Raw genomic sequence first — 14,307 nt, 5'->3', positions numbered from 1 at the left:
ACGTATTTATAGTCTTTGTATCCATTATAATTTTAATTACAAGTTACGTTAAAAACGAGATTTTCACTATGTCTCAGTATACAGGGTGTTCAGTAAGTCAGGAAACGGGTTTCTATTGTTCTCATTGTTACAAACAAAAATTGTTACTGAACACCCTGTATAATAATAACAGCACATGTCAATACAACATACGTTTATTTTAAACAATTTTTTTTTTTTTTAAATTATATACATGTTTTAGATACTTGTCGACAGATAGCTATTACTAACAACTACTGTTGGTATTTCTTGGTTATTTGTATTTGATGGTATGATTGGTTCCGACTGTATATCATCGGCCAGCGACCCAAAAAATGTCGAGCATACGTTTTCTCCGTTAGAAGACTGAAAAAATTATTTATATTTATTAATTACGTTTTACTCTGTTAGAAAAAAAAAAAAAAAAATTTAATTCACCATTTCTTTAGTATATTCTTCCAGCATCGTCCACCGTTGTTCCAACTGCTGGCTCGCAAATTGTTTTATTTGGCTTATGTAGCTCAGATCGCTATTGGGTAAACTATTTCTAATCGTATAATCCGAAACCGCATTGATCAACATACATTTGTTTTCCACATTTACTTCATACTGAGATTTCATATATTGAGCCATCTGTTCCAACTGTTGTAGAACCAATGGTTGAATTACAGTCATCTTTTGATTGATAGTCTCAAAGATACAACATTCCAAAGCGCTGAGTTTTAAAATGTCTGATTGGGTGAGTAACACTCGGCATTCATCTTGTGCTTGTGATTCAAAGACTAGCGAAGACTCTCCTTGAAACGTAGTCTTTGAGAGTGTGACGTATTCATCCTTGAGTAAAATAATCTTTTGTCTTGATACAGGGTCGAAAATTAGCGACAGAATATTACCCATCAACGTATAAATCCGTTGTAGGAAATCTATCGTTATAAGTATGTAACGGGTTGACGATAGTAAACGAATAGTTACGTTAAATCGATCTTTTGGATCCAATCCTATCTGAACGAATTTACGAGGATTGAAATTCAAAACGTAATCAGTGCAATCGATTAATTCACTGTGAGGTTGGGGTTTAGCAAATGTTTGTTTGTTATAGAATTTGGCAATTGTAGCGAGAGAACCAGCCATTCTTAAAGTATACAAATATCGACTTAACACATTACCAACAAGTTAAAGTAACGTCTGTTTATATAGAAAATCTTATAACGATTAGAGCGCTATGCTTACACCACGGTGAAGTTATTAACTAATTTAAACCCAATAGTAATTAATAGTCAAATTTTCGTCGTTAGATATGATACAAACAGTTGTAAACACAAGCAGACGGGGTTCAAACAGGATGAACAGGGATTTGAACGCGTTCAGACAGGTTTTAACATGTTCAGACTTGTTGTATCGAGATTATACGATTCCAGGACATGCTGTTCGGTAAACCGACACAGTGTCCCTACTACTTTTATAAACAGCCTACTACATGCCATACATAGTACAACCTGCTAAAAATACCATAGCGTATAGTAAATTTGCTATTTAATGTGTAAAACTCTTCTTTGCACTGCTTAGTACTATAGACTTTTATTATACACAAAGGCATAAAGTTTAAATAAATATGACAAAATTGTATAAAATAAAAAAAATAGTATATATTATTGAATTTTAAATCTTACAAGTTTATGATACTAAGTTTTTTTTATTTTTTTATATAAATAAGTTTAAAAAACAAGGCAAAATATTAACAAATTACTGAAAATCAAACAAATATGCATTTCCACTTTTGCCTCTATATAATAAATGTATTTTGTTATCATCATTGTTGATATTGTAAGCTTCGATTTCTTCATTAGTTAATTTCAATCTCGGGATAAACACATTCATATTGTTGAATAGACAACCAACAACGACAACCCCATTTCGTGTGCTTGTATTTTTCATAGATATGATTTTGTATGGCGTGTGTTCCTCCAAATCACTTAATTTTGAATATCTTTTTAATGCACTCTGATCGTTCAACTGTTTCTTTAATTGCTCCATTCTAAAATAAAAAAATAATAAATATTTAACAACTCTAAACATAACTAGTAACCAAAGTCAGTGGAAAACAGTTTAAATGAAAAATATATATAAATGTATTACTTACTTATTTTATATCAAAAGTCATAGAAATTCTTTAGGACAACAAATAATCAAACAAATGGTTTTTGGTATAATCGCTTTAGAAGAGATAATGAGTGAATGATCCTGAAATTGATGTGACGTTCTTTTATAGGGGTCAAAGATGTTGTTTAGACAAGTTTTGGTTGGTTTAAACAGGTACTACACAAATAATGTCGGAAATATGTTTATCTAAGCGTCTGGTAGACGATGATAACATTCATAGAAATTATAATGTCATAACGACAGATGTTGTCTTTGTTCTCATAAAATGTGTAGGCGTGAAAAAAGACAACGTTGTCATTTTTCTCATAAAATGGATACAACAGTGACCATTAATATATTGTAACATCTTTGGAAATATGCTGACCTAAGCGTCTGGCATCCGATGATAAGATTCATACGACAATAATCATTACTATGCGGCGACCTCTTTGATGTTTGAAATATGCTGACGTAAGCGTCTGGTAAACGATGATAGCAATAGTTCTCATAAAACGCGTAGGCGTGAAAAAAGACAACGTTGCCATTTTTCTCATAAAATAGATACAACAATGGCCATTAATATATTGTAACATCTTTGGAATTATGCTGACCTAAGCGTCTGGCATCCGATGATAAGATTCATACGACATTACTATGCGGCGACCTCTTTGATGTTTGAAATATGCTGACCTAAGCGTCTGGTAACCGATGATAAATTTCTTAGAATTTATTATGCCATAACGACAGACGTTGTCATTGTTCTCATAAAATGCTGACGCCAATGAACGTTATAATATAGTAATACATTTGATCTCTGGAATATGCTGACGTAAGCGTCTGGTTACCAACGATAAAATACTATGTAAAAAATAAATGCATACAACAGTGATTATTACTGTACGGCGAAATCTTTGATATTTTAAATATGCTTACCTAAGCGTCTGGTTACCCATGATAAAATTCTTAGAAATTATAATGCCATAACGACAGACGTTGTCTTTGTTTTTATAAAATGTAGACGGTAATGTGTGTTATAATATGGCGGTACCTTTGATGTTTGAAATATGCTTACCTAAGTGTCTGGTAGGGAATGATAAAAATTCTTAGAAAAAGATAACTTTGATAAAACGCAGACAGCAATTATTTTTCGTAAAATGTTGACGGTAATGTGGGATTATAATATGGCGGTTGGTTTCAAGTTAAGTTTCATTACCCCGTCGCTCATTACGACATGTTGAGGAAATCCCCCTCCCCTGACTTAGGTTAGTTTTCATTGGGTTTCAAACATTGTGCGCACCTCACACCCAATTGTCTTAATAGAGTTTGTTACAAATCGTTCAAGGAATAGTCAAGTGTGGTGGCGGCGGTCGCTACTTGACGTACACTATTTCAATGTAATGTATACATTAAATGATAAACGCAGTGAAGACTCGGGGGTGCTGGTAGTGGGGGAGCGACTTTAAATGTAATACCTCTAGTTATAGGTATAAAAAAATTGTCAAATTAAATATAATAAAATAAAATGCGATACACATATTATTATTTTAAAGGCGCAGTAGAAAATAATAATAATAGCGATTATACTATTATAGCAACCTAAACATAGTAATTCTAAAAATATATTACCAATTATAGTAATTATATTAATTATATAATTAATAGTAATATACTAATATTAACGAGATGTTTTTCTAAGCATCTGGTGGTAGGCAATGATAAAATACTATGTAAAAAATAAAAATGCAGACGCCTATGAACGTTATAATATAGCGGTACCTTTGATGTTGGAAATATGCTTAGCTAAGCGTCTGGTTACCCATGATAAATTTCTTAGAATTTATTATGCCAAAACGACAGACGTTGCCATTGTTCTCATAAAATGTAGACGGTAATGTGAGTTATAATATAGTAATACATTTGACGTTTGAAATATGCTGACGTAAGCGTCTGGTTACCAACAATAAAATACTATGTAAAAAATAAATGCATACAACAGTGATTATTACTGTACGGCGAAATCTTTGATGTTTAAAATATGCTTAGCTAAGCGTCTGGTTACCCATGATAAATTTCTTAGAATTTATTATGCCAAAACGAGAGAGGTTGTCTTTGTTCTTATAAAATGTAGACGGTAATGTGAGTTATAATATGGCGGTGCCTTTGATGTTGGAAATATGCTTACCTATGCGTCTGGTAGGCAATGATAAAAATTCTTAGAAAACGTTTTAGTTTAACTTGGATTCATCCCCACCCATTATAGGTTGGTTTATGTTATGTTTCGTTACCCCTTTCCTGTATAGGAATTGTTGATGAAGACTTTGTAGCGTTAATATTAAGTAAATATGTTAAAGTGGCAACGGCGGCCACTATTTGACGTACACTATTTCAATGTAATGTGTATGTTTACACGTACTTTTATCAGTTACCGTTATCAGTTCACATGAGGTTTACCTTACCCTCCAGTAGATGACATCGTAGGAGGAGACAACCATTTCCGAATGGCTACCTACCCCACCACTGACATGAAGTTATAGTGCGCATGCGCACTTTAATCCCCATTTTAATTGACCTTAACACCCCCACCTAAGTTACCTATTACCCCCACTATCGTGAGACCACGGCTCCCTTTACCCTATCTATGATAAGACCACGCCTACTCCTTACCCCCACCCTCATAAATACAATCTTCCATTACCCACACCATCGTGAGACCACTCCACCCCTTCCCACCACCATTAATAAGAACACACCTCCCCTTACCCAATCAATGATAAGACCACTCCACCCATAACCCCACCCTCATAAGACCACGCTTCCCCTTACCCCCACCACCAAGAAACCACGTTTATTGTTTGACCTTGACCAAGGTCATTACCCCACACCATCGTGAGACCACTCCACAACTTCCCTCCACCATTTATAAGACCACGCCTACCCTTACCCAATCAATGATAAGACCACGCCTTCTCCTTACCCCCACCCTCATGAATGCGATCCTCCATTACCCCCACCATCGAGAGACCACGCCTCTCCTTACCCAATCAATGATAAGACCACGCCATCTACTTACCCCCACCATCGAGAAAACCACGCCCACTGTGTGACCTTGACATTACCCCCACCATTAAGAGACCACGCCCACTGTGTGACACGCCCCTCCCCCCGACCACGCCCACCCACCCAGTGGTTGGGTAGGTGAAGGGGTGAGGCGGGGGGGGGGTTCTAGAACTCTCTATTTTACCCTACTCATATTAATTAGATGAATGGTAATCTTTCTTTTTTTTATGGTTAGAAATCTATCATTAAATTTATTGTTATTGTTAATATTAGTCATATGGGCCAACCGCTTTAGTAGGAACCCTTTTTTTTTTTTTTCTACTTCACATCCGGCATGATGTGGACCGCCCTGGAACTACCGCGAGGTATTGCTTCAGGGCGGCCCACGCCGTCTAAAATTCACATCACCACTGAGATCATCTGAGACATCACATCAGAGCTGATTCACAACGTGGTGTGGCCTCCCCCGTTAGCCGGATCCCAAAAGTCGGGATCCGTTGCCCGGGCTGCACCACGTGGAGGTGGGGGCAGGACTTCGCGAGGGTTGGCTTAAAATAATAATTCACAAACACATATCACACTAAATAGAGTGAGAAGGACAGGAGATACCTTATGATGTCTTCTCCGGCCCTCCCACCTTCTTGGGACAGTCCCTTGACCGGTGGCCCTCCCCTTTGCACGTGAAGCACGCGCCAGTCCGATCCGGACCGCTACAGGCCGTTTGCACGTGACCCCTTTCGAGGCACCTGTAGCAGCGCGGACCTTTGTCTTTTGGGACCCGGATCCGGCACGTGCTCCAACCCACCCTGAGTCGTGTCAGTCTGACCAGCGGTTGCGAGGCCCTAATAGGAACCTCGCACCACGCGAAGCGGCCCTTGCCGCTCCCGTGTAGTCGGACTGACACTGACCGACGGGTGTCGTCACTACATCTTTGGAGAGGATAGTGGTCAACGCCCCTACGACGTCCTCTTCCACTATCCACTCCTCCACGTCTAACAGCATGAACGCCACGGACATCGTTGGGCGATGCACGCGGACGTCCATGCCGTCCAGGGTATCTCTGACCTTGGCTGCCAGCAAACCTCGAACCTCCAGGAGCACTGCTCCCGACTTGGTCCTGCGGGTACCGGAGACCACGACGCCCAGCGCCTGAAGGTCAATATTCGCCATGACCCTTTTTATGATGGCCGAATATTGTTGGCCTTCTTTTAGAGGACCAATAATAATGGCCTACGTTTTCGGGGCCCTTGCCTTAATTACGGGCCGCGTAATAGCAAGAGGCCCAGGGTTCGGATGGGGGTCCGCCACCGTGTCAGGCGTCTTCCGCCACCTAACCACCTCAGACCAAGCAACCGGCGGCAGAGCCACAGGTGCTGTCGCGGTCTGGAGCGGAGGACGCGGCAGAGACGCTGAGTCTGTCGCAACAGGTTTACCTTCTTCCTTGCGACTCTTCGTCCTCTTCTTCCTACGCCTTTTTCTGACCCGTTTGACCACCTCAGCGGTGGCTGGCGGGACGAAGAGTGGCGCACTCACACACGGTGTGGCTGGCACGTCAACGGGCTCCATGTCCGGTTTGTCAACGCTAACCGCGTGGTCGGTTTGTGTAGCCTTTTCCCTAACCTTTTTCGGAATCGCTCCTTCCGGCGCCCGTGGATTATCCCCCATCTCCGATGAGGCTACCTGAGGGATCCTGGACCGCAGAGACGCTCTCCTGCACTTCTCCTCATCCAGGATCTCCTCCAGCCGCTTCGTGGCCGTTTGCACTTCTTTGTGCACGCCCATTCCTCGGCGTTTGTCGATAACTCCTCGGAGCACCGACACTTGCTCGCCAACCCTTTCGACCATAGCCGACGTGGCAGTCGCCTCATCCGCCGGGTCATGCCATCTCTTCCGGCAAGGCTGCACAGAGCTCCTCAGCTCGGTGAGGGCCTGGCATGAGAGGGATATCTGCTGAATGAGATACTCCAGGTGGGTACCTGGGACCTCACTCATCAGACTCCCCTCAACTTTTGCCGTTCTTGCAAGGGCAACCACATAGTTGAGGCCGACGTCGAACGTGGCCTCGTCGTCACTTTCGTACTCTTCCCCCAGAGGCGCCCTCCTTTTACCTGGATAACGCAATGGGGGAGAGTTCTCCGGCAATGGGCTTAGCACCGGTGAATCTGTACGGTGGTGGGCCGATGTGCCTTCTCCGAGGGACGGCTCCACCCTTCCACCACCTGGTCGATCACCCGTCCTCATCGCCTCGTCTTCGTCTTCCAGCACAGCAGCCTCGGGAGACGACGATTTCTCGTGCGCCTCCTTATCAAGGCGTTCCGTGTAGACCATATAGTCCACGGCTTGTCGAAGCCCACGTCCCATGCTTCTCAGCACCCGGCTGTCATTGCAGCGGGATAGTAGCTCCGAAGAGACGAGCCGAGCCACGCCAATGAGGCGTTCCGCTGCGGCTTCCCCTCGGCGGCTGGAGATGCACTTGTCAATGAGTTCAGCCCTCTGGCTGGGATCATCGATGCCCTCTAGAGGGTCATACTCATTGACTCTTTCCGGAGCAAACTGACGCCCTTCGTCCAGGTCCCTCTGCATCACCCCTAATACAGTGGACACTGAACTCCGGAACGCCTCGGCCGTCCGGAACTGGCCACACGGAGAACAATCCGTTGACAACTCCACATTCTCCATGCGATGGAGCCAGTCAACCCATCGAGTAAACTCCGATTGGGTCAGCAGCATATCGTCGCGGAAGCGATCACGCACGCCTTCCCAATCGTCCACTATCTCCTCGGTGATAGTAAAACCACCAGCAGTTACCTCAGTGACCCGAAGGTCACTGGAGGGTGCCTGCTTGGCACACCCTCCGACAGTTACTTGGGCGCGAACGCCCCTGGACCCTGCCTCACCAGTCCCACGGTTTCGATGCAGTCGCTAGATAACGACCGGGTCGAGCCTGCAACAGCACTCTTCCCAGCCGGTCCTGAAGGATCCGAACCTTCTGGAACCGTAACGGTTTTTTTACACTGGTTTCCTTCCATGATTGGTTTTTACGGGTGTCCTTCCCTGCGTTTTACCTGCCGCCAGGGGATTTGTTTTCGGTGTTGCCTTCACCTAGGTGGTTGCCTTACCAGGCTATCGGGCCCACCCGCCCGTTATGAAAATTACCCTCGATCGCTACCGCTTATTCGTCCACTCTAGGAGTGGCTTATATCACGGCTACCCTACATATCTGCAGGGTTAACGAGCGAACGAGGGGCTCGCTGTCCGCGACCGCTTATTCGTCAGTCCAAATTAATGGACTGCTTATTTCGCGGCTAACCTGCATATCTGCAGGCCGTTCCTCTATCCGCAACCTGAGGACGCGCCCGATTCCCCGAGCTAGGGACACTGCGCTCGTGCCGACGTTTCGTAGCCCCGTAGAGCCCGATCACGCCGACACTGTAACGCAGCGAAACGGGCAATGTAACGCAGCGAAACGGGTTAGTAGGAACCCGGTGGCGAACAAAATCCTTATGTACCAACCAATAGCTCTAGCTCCCAAGGTTTTATTTTATTATTTAATAGAGTTCATGTAAAATATAATTGAAATACTTATGCTTATTTTTATTTGTATTAAAAACATTAAATAATATGTTATTGTGCTCATAGTTGTTAAAAAAGTACCCATCATTTTGCTTGGTATCAAATATCTTTTAATTAAAATTTAAAATACAATAGGTGAGATAATGTATAGAAAATATTTTATTTTTAACAATAAGGTAAATTATCTTAATCTTCTTCTACGACCTCTTCTAGCCATTTGTCGCGGATACTCTACTCGTGGGACATTAACTGTCAATTCTAAAAATAGTTATAACAATAAATATAAGTTAATAAATGTTCAAATATACTTACTTTCTTGTTGTACTTTTTCCCGATGTTCTTTTATTGCATTCCCCAGAAGATTACAAATATTAGTAATAAAGTTATCCATAGATAGACAAAGAGTTTTGGTTTGAACTGAAGTTCGACAAAGAGGACACACATTACTTTCTCTCAACCAAGTATTTAAACAAACTTCACAAAATGTATGGCTGCAATTAATTGTACACGCCTAAAAAAAAAAAAATTTATGACTAAATTTTATTTATTTCCCAATGATAATGAGATATTCAAAATCATTATTCTAATCTAATTTATGGATGCGTAAAATTCAAGTTTTCTTGAACTAACATTTTGTCGTAATATGCACAATGCTCTGCATTACGCATCTTACATTTATCAATATTTAATATTTAATTAATAATATAATTATATTTAATATATCAATATTTAATACCAATTGTATACAAACAAATAATTAATTTATCTGTCATAACATATACACATTTGTACACAAGCTATTACATATTTATACAGAATGATTTTTTATCATAACCCATTCAATTACTTGCAGAATAATAATAATTTAAACATTTTTTTTTTTTATTATCTTTAGTTACACATTATTCTTGAATTTTTAACTATGTAATACTTTTTAAGTTCATCCCTTATGCCTTGGAGGGGGGTCAACTTTGTTTTTTTAAATGGTAACACATATTTTTAATTTAATAAAATGTTTGAGTTTTTAATTTAATAGTAAATGGCATTTGAATTTTTAATATAACTTCATTAGCTTATTAGATATAAACATTTAAAGTTTCAAAATATTGAGTTAATATACATGTATAATACACATGGGATTGTAAATATAGGTAGCTAATTGGTTTTTTATGACATTGCTGTTACAATCACGAATTGTTTATTATCAATTATGACTACCAATAGATATACTTTTTGTATTGTCAGTTAGTGTATTTATAAACTCACAACAATGTACCTTACTATCATTGATAATAACAATGCTGTGTAANTGATAATCATAATTGATAATAAACAATCCGTGACTGAGACAGCAATGTCATAAAAATCCAATTAGCTACCTGTATTTACAATCCCATGTGTATTATACATGTATATTAACTCAAAAATTTGAAACTTTAAATGATTATATCTAATAAACGAATAAAGTTATATTAAAAATTCAAATGCCATTTACTATTAAATTAAAAACTCAAACATTTTATTAAATTAAAAATATGTGTTACCATTTAAAAATACAATGTTGACCCCCTTACAAGGCATAAGGGATGAACTTAAAAAGTATTACATAGTTAAAAATTCAAGAATAATATGTAACTAAAGATAATAAAAAAAAAAAAAATGTTTAAATTATATTTATTCTACAAGTAATTGAGTGGGTTATGATAAAAAAATCACCCTGTAAACATGTTAAATGGATTATTGTATACTATCTTAAAATAATTATCATGTTATGTTCAAATTTTATACAATAAACTGAAAATCACTAAAAGCGCTGATGGCAACAACCCATGATGGGGGTAATTAATAATAATATAAAAAGGCGCTGATTTTCTAAGAGACCTTCAGTTCTCTTTTCTTTTTGAAGATCTCAATTCAATAAGGAATTCATAATTCTTCTAACTGATTTATTTTGATCAAACTAGCCGCGACCCCGTGTTGTCGTCGGTACATTTTAAAGCGATATCAAGTACAATTATTTTTGCGTCAATAATTTTTTTAATTATTAAAAAGGAAAAGTATAAATCTGAACGTAAGATATATAGTAAGTGAATTTATATTAACCCAATTATTTAGAATTAATAATCTGAGTAAAGAATGATAAAGCAATAGATCACATTTTTATATTCAAACTTTATTAATTGTTACTGACTAGTTCGTACCTTATACATAATCACTTTACATGGTATTCGTGAGATGGCCACCGCCTCTTCGTTGCCTTAGTGTATTATTTCAGGTACTTACCAGTTAGGTCATTTTTAATACCCTATGAAAGGAACTTAATACAAATCTTTTTATAACTACTTGTCTTTACTATTCTAAACCCTCGGACTCTACAACCCCGATAGAACCTCGTTGCTCCTGAATTGACCAAATCCCCAAATATCCAACATTGGTCAAATAAAATACCCCAAACAACAAAATTTTTGCTTATTTTTGTATTACTGCAATTTTGAGATAAAATATGTTTTATTTAAACTTCAAACCCAAGTTCTAAAATAAAATAATTTTGTTGGTATAATTATGAAGAATGTGATTTTTTTTTCAGTCTCTTAGAAGCTAATTTATAAAAACAAAATTTAAAAACTTATTTAAATTTTGAATAAAAAGNATTTAAAAACTTATTTAAATTTTGGATAAAAAAAGTTACTAAATTATAAAATAATAATATATAGACAATGACATAGTAATATTTTTCATTTTACCTAAATTGCATTTTATTTTCATAAACAAACAAATTTACTTTAAAATGTGACACATCATGGTAAAGCAATGTAAATGTAAGTAAATGAAGTAATTGTAAAATCGTTTTTTATCTTAGAAGATTGAACAAATTTTATTTTAAATTGAAAATTTGTGTCTTCCTATGTTTAGCAATCATATTAATTGTTAGTTCAAAATAAAAATATGTACATTTACTTAAAGAAAAGCATTTTAAATTACTTTACTAGATTTTACTATATGAATTTTACAATTGATTTTTAAACACATTTATTTACTTTTTTAACTAATAAAAAAAAAAATTTCATTAGAAATTATTTTTTTAATTAAAATATTTTAGCTTTACTTTTCAGAAATTTTATTTATAATTCTAGAACTAAAGAGTTCAAAAAGTTTTCAGATCTCTACTATCCCTTTATATTATTTAATAATCTTAAAATTGATTAAAAAGTATTCCTTAATGCTTTTTTTAACCAAAGTAACATAATAAATTTGCTAAGAACTTTTAACATGATGACGTGTTATATTTACACTATTAATGGATTTAAATGTAAAAATAATACCTTAACCATCAATTCATTACAAATTGAACATTGAAAATCACTTTCTAGAACATTATAAACTTTTTCTTTTATTGTTTCTTCAATTTTTGATATTTGATCTAGAAAAAAAATGCAAACAAAAAAATTAACTTCTCAAAAAAAAAAAAGATAATAATTAAACTTAACAAACTTTAACTTAAAAATTTTATCTAGAATATAGAATTACAAATTATAATAATTTGATAAATACATCTTTTTAATGTAATTTAATACTTAATTTAGCCTTAATACAATTGAAAGTTTAGGAAAAATAAGATAAATTAAGTTTTTCAAAAATGTCTTAAATCCATAGGTGTTTTATTTTTTAATTAATATTTTTTCTTATCAAAATATTTAATAAAAGGAATAAGATTTATTTATTTTTAAAACGTGATGAAGATGTTTCTAAAATATTTATAAAAATCAATAAAGACCACACATGACAATGCATTATAAATTATATTTTTCTTAGTAATTTGAATTATAATTGTTATAATATAAAAAAATGTATGTTTATATGTAACTGCTTTTGATAATTACTTAATAATCAATGACCATATGGACATGATATTGTTACCAATGTTTCTAATGTTCAATTTAATACAATAGTAATATATAAGCCCAAAATTAATTTATACCCCATTTTGTGAACTCCATCCAAAAAATAAATAAATGGAGTTCATAGGTTATTCACTTATATATTTTATACAGGTAAATAAGTCCAGATTAAGAAACAGTATATTTCATGTTATATACTAAGAATATCATGCGACTTTGCTTAAACAGGTGTAAAATTAAATAAAGTAAGTTAATAACAATATATATACTTATATAATCACCTTGTTGTATTTTTAAAGTATTTTGGTAATCTAAATTCTTTTTTGTTAATTCATTATTAGCGAGTTTATGCTGCGGAAAAAATTTTTTTTAATATGATTTAATACAAAAATATAGCTTAGTAAAACATGATTTTAGAACTAATTTAAAAACTAATACATTCTATATATATTTTTTTAATTATAGTAAATGTTAATAAAAAAAATTTTAGTGAAAATAATATAATATGTATTAACCAGAGGTTAAGTTATTTTTACTTAAAATATATTTACTTTTAGAACTGTTTTTTTCAATTTTTTAACTTTTTTTGATTCTTTATTAATTATTTCATTAAATTTATCTAATTTAGCAATTAGAAAACGCTTCATTAATGCTCTTTCTCTTTTCAGCTAAAATAAGTCAACTAATAATTAAAAAATTGGATTTAAATAAGTGATACGGTCACATTTTGTGCACAAATCTTGGTTCAGTGAATAACATTTAACAGCTTGGTCAGCATTCATGCTTATTACAGATAGATATACAGGGACCCGCTGACAATGTTAATATACACATTCTTACAGAAAACTGTTTGTGAAAATATAGTGCAACAAGCAGTTGAGACCTACCAAATGAATGTTTAACATCTAATTAATATTATTTGAACTTATTATTATTATTTAATTATGATTTAAAAAATTATAATTCTCATGATGTTTATAGCACATTTTTATCTCCCTGATGGACATTCTCAACATATCTTGAATCCATAGATTACTATTTTATTATTAATAAACATTATTATTTGATTCCATTATACTTTAATTAGTTTTTTCTAATAGGACATGTACTAATTAAAATGTTGGGTTACTGTTAACAGGCATATGAGATATGTACCGAAATAGGGTCGTATCATAAGTAAAAATTAAAAATAAATATATAATTTTTGTATTCATTTAAAGAAATGAATTGTAAAAAAAAAGATCATCCACAGAATTAAAACTTACAATATTTTCAACATGAGATTGACTTTTACTCTTTTATTTTAATTTTATTCTTCATTATTTCGTCTGAAAAATAAATATAATTATTTTGAACATCTAACTTTATAAAAATTAAACACAAAAAGCAGAATAATTCTAAAAGAATAGGGTATATATGAATTAAATATTTTAAGCATAATTCTGAATTTTGCAAAAAAGCATTCTACCATGAATGCAAGTTTTTTTAAATATTTTTTGTGAGCAAAGCATATCTGACACGGCCCGTGTCGCTTCGTTATACACGATGACCCGCGACTCGTGCCATCTTTATCAGCCGTCGCCCTATGTTATGAGTATTTGACTGACCAACACCGCGTGCC

General features: G+C 35.5%; 2 protein-coding genes and 2 long non-coding RNA genes across 5 annotated transcripts; 1 reads left to right on the top strand and 3 right to left on the bottom strand.

Moving 5' to 3' along the window:
• Window positions 1-193: 193 nt before the first annotated feature.
• LOC126902950 (uncharacterized) lies at window positions 194-1,709 on the bottom strand. The gene is made up of 2 exons (XM_050680759.1): window positions 457-1,709; window positions 194-384 (listed from the first exon to the last, which is right to left on the bottom strand). Exons 1-2 carry the CDS (start codon window positions 1,147-1,149, stop codon window positions 238-240), a joined length of 840 nt encoding a protein of 279 aa, XP_050536716.1. The 5' UTR covers window positions 1,150-1,709; the 3' UTR covers window positions 194-237.
• A 46-nt stretch (window positions 1,710-1,755) lies between these two features.
• LOC126902957 (uncharacterized) lies at window positions 1,756-4,818 on the bottom strand. 2 transcript variants are annotated; one of them, XR_007703382.1, is made up of 3 exons: window positions 2,543-4,818; window positions 2,159-2,364; window positions 1,756-2,053 (listed from the first exon to the last, which is right to left on the bottom strand). It is a non-coding gene; the product is annotated as an uncharacterized LOC126902957 (long non-coding RNA). The 2 variants fall into 2 exon arrangements; XR_007703381.1 differs by having other exon boundaries at window positions 2,159-2,542; window positions 2,769-4,818.
• Window positions 4,819-8,874: 4,056 nt separating this feature from the next.
• Window positions 8,875-13,385, bottom strand: LOC126902955 (E3 ubiquitin-protein ligase RNF8-like). The gene is made up of 5 exons (XM_050680768.1): window positions 13,238-13,385; window positions 12,968-13,037; window positions 12,111-12,208; window positions 9,100-9,298; window positions 8,875-9,045 (listed from the first exon to the last, which is right to left on the bottom strand). The coding sequence occupies exons 1-5, from the start codon at window positions 13,331-13,333 to the stop codon at window positions 8,969-8,971; spliced, it is 540 nt and encodes a 179-aa protein (XP_050536725.1). The 5' UTR covers window positions 13,334-13,385; the 3' UTR covers window positions 8,875-8,968.
• On the top strand, window positions 10,739-13,703 carry LOC126902958 (uncharacterized). The gene is made up of 3 exons (XR_007703383.1): window positions 10,739-10,870; window positions 12,840-12,931; window positions 13,355-13,703. It is a non-coding gene; the product is annotated as an uncharacterized LOC126902958 (long non-coding RNA).
• Window positions 13,704-14,307: the final 604 nt, after the last annotated feature.

The sequence above is a fragment of the Daktulosphaira vitifoliae genome, unplaced genomic scaffold (assembly GCF_025091365.1).
Source record: "Daktulosphaira vitifoliae isolate Bord-2020 unplaced genomic scaffold, ASM2509136v1 Scaffold_3, whole genome shotgun sequence".
Lineage (NCBI taxonomy): Eukaryota > Metazoa > Arthropoda > Insecta > Hemiptera > Phylloxeridae > Daktulosphaira > Daktulosphaira vitifoliae.
The sequence above is the reverse complement of the archived record's forward strand: the minus strand, read 5'-3'. Positions and strand labels throughout refer to the sequence as shown.